The sequence below is a fragment of the Acanthaster planci genome, linkage group LG18 (assembly GCF_054643075.1).
Source record: "Acanthaster planci isolate LZ-2023a linkage group LG18, COTS_SCS, whole genome shotgun sequence".
NCBI classification, from domain to species: Eukaryota; Metazoa; Echinodermata; class Asteroidea; order Valvatida; family Acanthasteridae; genus Acanthaster; species Acanthaster planci.
The window spans coordinates 11645445-11653796 of record NC_141794.1 but is presented as its reverse complement, the minus strand read 5'-3'; the positions used below and the strand labels follow the sequence as shown (position 1 = coordinate 11653796).

The 8352-nt window shown below is 41.9% G+C and overlaps 1 protein-coding gene across 4 annotated transcripts in view; it reads left to right on the top strand.

Moving 5' to 3' along the window:
- Window positions 1–8352, top strand: part of LOC110978677 (uncharacterized) — a 74681-nt gene continuing 66329 nt past the window's right edge. Inside the window, exons 1-2 of one of the 4 annotated variants that reach the window (XM_022233849.2) lie at window positions 1–537; window positions 5325–5591. In XM_022233849.2, coding sequence (XP_022089541.2) covers window positions 85–537; window positions 5325–5591 — 720 coding nt within the window. In that variant the 5' untranslated portion in view covers window positions 1–84. Of the gene's footprint in view, window positions 538–4896; window positions 5170–5324; window positions 5592–8352 lie in introns of those variants that run through there. The other 3 variants (XM_087149071.1, XM_087149072.1, XM_022233848.2) reach the window with 3 other exon arrangements.

The window sequence follows — 8352 nt, the reverse complement described above, 5'->3', positions numbered from 1 at the left end:
ACATTGTCTGAAGGAGAGCGGTAACCAAGTCGGTCCTAATCATACAGTAAGGAGGTCTTCCAAAATGACAGTCTTCAGCAACATATGGATCGATCTGCGGATATTAGTGTCCCTGGCTATATGAAGACACAATCCCAAGCAAATTTTCCAGAAAAGACAAAGAGTGGAAACTCCCCAGAGACTAACCAAAGAGGAGCAACTGGGGTATTTTTGTCGGCCAACGAAAGTGCCGGGACAGGCCAAACGGAGTTTCAGGACTCGCCACGCGATGTCTCAACTCTGACGGCCCGCCCCGGGGAAAAGGGAACCGATTTGAGAGCGGCATCTGTTGAGCCGGCTGAGAAGAATTCGGGAGAGGAAATTATCCCGGAACAAGGAAATAAGCATGATGCTGGAAGTAAGTCTCAGAAGGCGAAAACGAAGAAGGATTCCAGATGGAGCACGAGTAGAAAGAATGGGAAATCCCAACTGAACCGAAAGGGATCCGAGAAGTCGAAATTCAGTGCAAGCGACTTCATCCAGCCTAAAACAGCAAAGGTACGGAAACATCATTTTAACGTTATTTCACAGACCCCAATTCAGCTTAATTCTCCAAAAATAATTATTATCAACGATATCGAGTCTATAGCGCCCTCCATTGATTTCAGAGAAACCTAGCCAGTCAAGAAAGGACAAACATTCAAACTTGTTTTTCCCAATTACCCTTGAAACTGGATGGCACTCACCCGGAGTGGGTGATGATGTTGTTGGCCCTACTTGACCTTACACAACTGCCGAGTACTAATCCCCGTCATCTGATTGGAGGATATGATTGATCACGTGTCACTGAGTTCAGTTCACTCTTTTTCACGTCCATTGCACGATGCGGGCATGCAGCGAAGGAGAAATTCCACTCCACTGGTAGAAAGATGTTCTATCGCTCGAACACAAGAGGATGAGTAACTAATCTTGTATCTTTCACTGTGATCACTGGTATTTTATTAACACGTTAACACGTTAAAGAACAACATTTAGGTAAAGGGTGAAGCATAGATTTGCCTTTGTACCCTAATCTATTGACAGACATACTTTAGCAGAAGCCCCCCCCCCATCGGTTGAATTAGAGCTGTGCTGGTAGTGGGGGAGTGTTCATTTTTGTTGGTAGCAATGCAACCGCAATGCTTGCATGTCACTGTAGTTCGTAAACCAGTGATGAGCAGTTCCCACCAAAGGAGCCCACGTTGTTGCGAAAATTGCGCCCTCTCTTGGTCTAGTCGGTGCCCTTGGGTGATGATGGCTAAGGATTCATTCAGCTAATGCTGGGATTTATTCAGGCGTTGCTTAATAAACTAATGGGTCGAATGACTGTTCCATGTTTATGCATACTGGAAATCAGTAATTCCAGGGATAGATGGACTACTCCGGTCCAGTCACCTTCCACCTCATGAAATGAAATATTTCTCACCACCTCATGAAATAATTACCTCCCTTGTTCCAGAAGACTTTTATTTTACCGTGTATCACACTATCGTGTTCGAGAAAATTGCGAGGACATGATGTAATTTATTTATCTAAATTTATTATTAAATCATTAATTTATACAAAGTATAGAAATTTTCAAGTATACATCCAAAATCTCATCGCAGCACGCAATCGCCAGGAATCCTGTCAAGATTTTTCTTTCAAGACATTTTCTGTCTTTCAAGGCATAACTTCATTTCTCTTGCCAAAAACCCTTCGACTCCTTCAGAGTGCACTGTCATAAAACTGGGGTCACTCTCGTACTGCCGAGGTATAATAACTCCTCTCTGCCCGACATTTATCTCTCTAGTCTCAATTTCCTGAGCAAGCTAACATCGTGAAATTCCCATCACGTGGAGGGCCATCCATCACCAGTGTGAAGACAAATTCATTGTCCCACTCTACGCCCATGCACACCGTGAAGTTAAGTAAAATCCTTTCGCGAGAGCGTACGTGTAAATCCACAGATTCGGAGGGATAAAATAACCGTCCCGATTGAATTAGGTTTCGGTGGTAAGTGGGAATTTTGTTACTAGCCGGAGTCAGGTGATAAATCGGATGACAGTCCTCCTTATTAAATCACCGTTAATGGATGGGGAAATTATGTGACCACTTTTCTCCCTTTTTTTCCTGTACAATTCGCCGTACGGCCTTATACTGTGGCCACTCGAGGTGAGAACTGGCAATATAGTAGTGGCGCGACAGAAATACTTTCTGCATGTTTAAATTTGTCATGACTGATTTTTGTGCAAATAGATCAAAGTTCCATATCATACATTTTAACGTAAACCATTAAGAAAAATTTTATCCGACTACAACTAAAGTGCGTGATGCATCAACAAAACAGACCAAGTTTTTGTGTGCAGTTGCTAAGGCAACACTTTCCCAAAACAACTTGAACTGAGATGATGATTTTGACACACAGAAATTTAAAAGAAAGCTGGAGGAACCTAAAGTTGATCCCAGTTGTTTTAATATCATCCCCGAACTATATTCAAACCCCGCCCTTTCTTGGGCTTCAATAGTCATGCACCAATTTGTGGACTGAACCATTCCCACTGTGCAATGAATCATACTTGACAACAGCGAATTGGACAGCTTTCTCCAGGCAGTCCAACCAATCACAAACGACCTTGAACAGAGTCGCGGCACACACCTACTAGTCTCCGGCTCATTCGTCGGTACCATTTCAGGCAATTAGCACTGTCCTGTTGCTCTCACCTCTCATCAACGATGGGCTATAATTGCAAATGACCTTGTTCAGCCCTCTTGAGATAGGGAGGGTGAAAGAGGCTCAAGGATAAACTGAATATCGACACTTTTTCACAATGACGTCAAAGATGCGCGTTGACACACAGAGAATGTTTCACACTGACCTGGACCAGATCTTAATCAGTGATCCCAACGCTGGGTCGTTCCATGAGTTTAGATTCATGTGAAGCAAACCAGCCCTGGTACCTTTCGCGAGCAAGTACGTACAAAGTCGCACCCACGCTCCGGATTTCCCCGATTTTGGATATTAAAAGCGGTTTCTGCAATTGAATTAGGCCTACGAAGGCTCAGGTTGGAGAATTTGCCAATTACACTGGGTTATTCTAAAACAAAATACTGGGAGATTGACACAAACTTCGGTCCGGTTGGACAGCCATTCCCGGGATGGTCTGTCCAGCAGCCGGCTGGACGGTTTGTGCGTGTGTGGCGGCCGGGGGGGGGGTAGAATCTCCATTGACACCTGCCACGAGACTGACAAAAAGCTTTGCGGTTGTGTTTTTACGATGCGTGAAACGAAGATGCTGTTTCAACACATAAGTTGAGTAATGAGTTGAAAGCTCGGTCAAAGTGCCTCAGGTTTCCTTGCAATATCAAATCATTCATTTGGAGAATGAACCCGAGACGGTTTAGCTTTGCGACAGCTTGACTCCCAGGTGTTTAGCGTCCAAAATGATGGCACTGTACAAAACAGAGATTAGCGTTCCACAAGAAATCTGTCTTTCACCAGTACGTTTAAATAGCGCCACCAATTAGTTTAAATCTCGTCGACCATGTGCGCATGTAAGAACAGTTTTTCCCATTAAAATCTAATAGTTTATTCCAAAACTGTAATTAGCAGACACAGAAAAAAATTACCATACAAGGGCGAAGGAGGAAGATACAACGTATCAAAAACACTTGATAATATCTTACATAATATCGTTCAATTCACGTTATGCTATCATTGTCGCAACAGCAATGCAATGTCATCAACTCCATATGCGTCTTCACGCAATGCCAAGTGTATGGGTATGCCATCTCTCAGGTTACAGAAAGCTGAACAAATTTACATTCTTTGGTTCTGCGGAAAGAGGTCCGTGCATTTAAGCACTTTCGGCTTTCAGTTTTAATTATTTTTTAAGCTGGCCGATTTTCATCACGTTGTGTAAAATCTCTTTATCTATGCACAGATATATATCAGTCATGTCAGACCTATTCAATTAACTTTCCACTCGCCCGTGTGTATTTAGGACTTAGATTGGATCGTTCGATTGGTTTTTAAGAAATGAATAATTTTATGCCATCAATTTTATCGTGCTCATCATGTTGTAACTTGCATATATTGGATCCGTAAGAGACACTTTATACTTCCATTTGCTTCCTTGCATGGAAGCAGCTGACTCTTTCAGTGAGCAGATAAACTTCGACAAAATAAGAATTTCAAAACAACTGTTGTATTCCAAAATTGCTTAATTGTATTTTATTAAATTCCTGGAAACTCATCGGTAAAATAAACTATTTACGCATGGCGTGTCAGAGTTGGTGCAGTGAAAAACCAAACAGAAATCAAAGCTTAAAGAAAATCCTGACTGTCACAAATGATGTAGAATTGTTCCTTAAATGACCATTAAACGATCAACTGATTGAACTAATTAGTTTTGACTCATCGAAAGAAAAACTTTTGTAGTAAAAGGGCTCATGGAGGAAGGAAAAGAGATGTCGACTTTTGTTGCTCCCTCAAAAGTGAACGAATAGTCGTAATTAACCGTGATTCAAATGAGTATATATTATTACGTGCAGTATACACCAGGAACTGCAGTTGAACCAGTCTTGAACCGAAAGCCTAGTGAGCCGAATATTATGCTTTAGCAATCGAACCAACCTCCACCTGTTCTATCGCCAGAGGCACCACGCATGCACTGGGTACGGGGGGTCATTCACGGCCGATCGGCCTCAGGCGGCCACGTCCCATAGAATTGGCTACGGCTGGATACAATACGTGCATCAGTAGGAAATCCATCCCAAGCCGCCAGCTTGCGACTTCGAATTCCGTAGGCGAGTCCGTTATCTGAAGCCGTAGCCGAATAATCCGGCCAAACCGCAGATCTCGACATTGCATTCATTCCTATGGACCACACGCGGTCTGTAATGTACACACATTACTTGTGTGCACACACGGGATAGCAGACGTCTGCTTCGCAACTCGTTTGGTCTGCGAAAAGGGATCAAATTTCTACCTCGAATTTCTCTGTTTCTGAACCGCCATGGGAAATCGCTGATACCCGGAACTGTAACTTGGAAACCATGTCTTGAAGAAATTGTGCTTTTTCCTTCGACATTCCGAGGACTGACCCAAATATGGATTGATAGTTACGCCACGTTGTGACTTGGAAACTTTTTTTGAGTTCGTATTACTTCGTAAGTTTACTAAGTAATCTGCGTTCAGTCGGTGTTTACAACGGAAGTTTGATTAGAAATGAACTTGGAAACCGCGCCATTTTGTGAGTTTTCTCAATTAAATTGGTTTAATAATATCGTGTGTTTGAAATACTGAGGTCCTCCTTTTCTTCTAGGGACAGGGCTACAGGTATTCGCACCAGGGTTCGTCGCATTCGACGAGTTTCGCGATGTCCGATTCGGCATCAATCGCCGGTTCGTCTGTGGCGAGCAGCGTGTCTTCGGGACATGTGCCCCCGGGTAGCGCCGGGGGAGTGATCCAGCAGGGACTCGGTACCAATGGACGGCTTTTGCTACTCAGCCTACGAGGGGAATGGGGGACTGCGGAGACCTTACTTCGGAATGCAGAAAAGGGCGACCCAGAGATAAACAGACAAGATGAAGTGAGTTGATATCTAGTTCAATTGTTTTTTCTTAAGGGGACTTACACAGTGCGTGTACATGTATGTACTGGAGGTACTAGCTCAAAGATTTTTGTTTGGTTATTGAATGCTACACTTTAGTACGTGTATGCATGTGTTATAGTCTCACAAGGTGGTGCACTTTGAACATGCAAGTACATGTAGTAGTGATGTACTTCGGCATTCGCTTGATTTTCCTCTTACAAGTTACTGTGTTACCAGACCTCTCGTGGAGAAAGGACACAAACGCCATGGTGAACTGTACATTATAACTTCGTGATACAGGGTGTTCAACTTTTGTGAACTATTTCAGTGTCAAGAAATTTTGTCAAAAACGTTGGCATCCGGAAATTGGCTGAGCATGCTGAGTGTCGCCTAATGTGGTGCGCTTGAACAAATCTCTGCGCTTGAACAAGTTCTTGAAAGTTGATAAATTCTAGTAAATCATGGTTACTGCTTACGTGTACCGGTGCATGTACCAAACTACAAGTTCGTTGAAAAACCTTTTTGAGCTCATTGTAAAAGAGTTCAGTTTGCACTTTGAAAAAAATCAGAAAGTCAGGCCAAAAGCAAATTTCATTGGAAGTTTGTAGTAGATTTGTAAAATCAAAATTTAAAAATCAGAATATTTGGGAGGTTTATTTAATTTCACCTTTTGTGAAATTTGAGGTAAAACAATTACGCCAGTAAGACATTAGAGGCTAAAATTTAAAAATGTACCACATGAGAGGCACATCACGTTAGGGTAAATCAATATTAACGTACATTTGTATAAAGTGGTAAACCATTTCAACCAATGTACATGTACTACACTCTGTGTGTTAAGCGCAGTGCTCGCTTTTTACATTTTGCCCATTTCTGGTTGGGCCTGATTTCGCCGATTTCTGGTCAGACCGGATGCTACCCATGGGCCAAGTTGCCAAATGCTGGTCCAACCTGGTGTTGCCCACTGATTATTATTATCATGATAGAAATTAAATGGAAGGTCATTGGCCTTTATGCAACCTGTATGCCCCGTTTCTGGTATAAGGCATTTTTGATTTGCCTCATCATGCTCTTAAACTCGGTAGTCTTGAGTATAAAATGCCCTTTATACTTGTCAAGTTGTCATGGTGACACAAAACATCGGACAAATTTCTATAGATCGAAGGCCTTAGTTCATACTGTATCTTTTAAATGGCTGGTTAATTTTGTCGTAGAAAATTTGCTGACGCATTGTTGAGCTCAATTCAGCCAGGCTGAAACCAAATTCCAAACATTTCTGCGTTTCAGTTCACTGGACTTCAACACGCTACAACATTCAGATTTTTTGGGACATTTTTTTTTATGGAGTCACTAAATGCATCTCAATTCAATGAGTATTTGTCCAATTTTTTTTTCTCCGTCAACTACTCCTGGGCATATTGTACACTGCCACTTGATTATCTGATTGCCGTAGCAACGGGACAATGAAAATCACCAACTGCATTGTGCGGAATGGGGGGGATCCTCTAAAAAGGAAGCAGCCACAATAGAAGCAGGTGGAATCTTCACGGATTACTGCTTTCCTCCACCTGGGTCCAGGGCCAACGAGATACCCTGAATGCTGTGCTTCAGATCTGTCAATGATCCATTAAACAGATCTCCTGCGACGTGGGGGAACAATTTTTTAAAGTGAACCAGTGTGGGTAGGGATAGCTTAAAATATATATACCTCCACCCTCCCTCGGGGTATGTTTCTGAAAATTCCGTAAAGCAAGGTGGACAATGGTCACACTTACATGTAGGCACCTGATTTATTGTCCTGCTCTTAATTTTTGAAAAGCCCAAAAGTTCACTCCATGTTGCTTCATACAAATTGTCAGCTCTCTGCATTAATTGGCATGGGCTAGGTTTACATTTAACTATGCCTCTGCCATTATTTTCAGTTCGGTAACCGTCAAGTTTCAGCCGTAATGGCTTCCATTAAGCACATTGAGCAATGTAATCAATAATGACTTAGTTTTTGGACTTTACAAATGTGCAACAGGAAAAGAGATTTAGAGGAAATAAATGAGAATTGGATTGTTAAAACTGACAACTAATGACAATTGATTTTTTTTTTAACTTGTGAGAGTTATACCCACACTACATTTGAAACTGATGGCAGTGTAGAGGTTTAAATGAATTGCTGGATTGAAATCAGCTTGAACAAGGACAAAGAAATTTGCAGGTGCACATTGAATGGCCTCTTTTCAAGCAGTTTGGTTCATGTTACTAATCCACAAATTGCATTGCAGTTTACATGTATTTCCCAATCCTACATGTAAATAATGCTTCCTTTCCAGCCCTTTCCAACTCCTACTCACCTGGACTTTTTCTATGGGAAGCGATGAGAAAGGAAAGTCAGATTCATAAATTAACGAGAGCGAATGCCCCACTCAATATAAATAAACTCTTCCCTGAAACGTTGCCAGATAATTATGGCGCAAAAGTGATCATATGGAAATTCTGACATCAGATGAATACATTTGTGCGGTTGATCACATTTCGACTCAAGGGAATTTCACTGCAAATACACATGGTGACAATAAATTTGCTTTGTTTTCAAGTCTGCCTGAAGCATGAACCTGCCCTAAGACTTCACCTGTCAGTCTTGTTGGGGGTGACTCTGAAATGAACTGGTGAAATTGCCATTTTTTATTCTCTTTAGTACGTGAAGACAGTGACAGTAACAAAATTTGGATTTAACCAGTTTGTCTCATATACATGTAGCCTCACAACT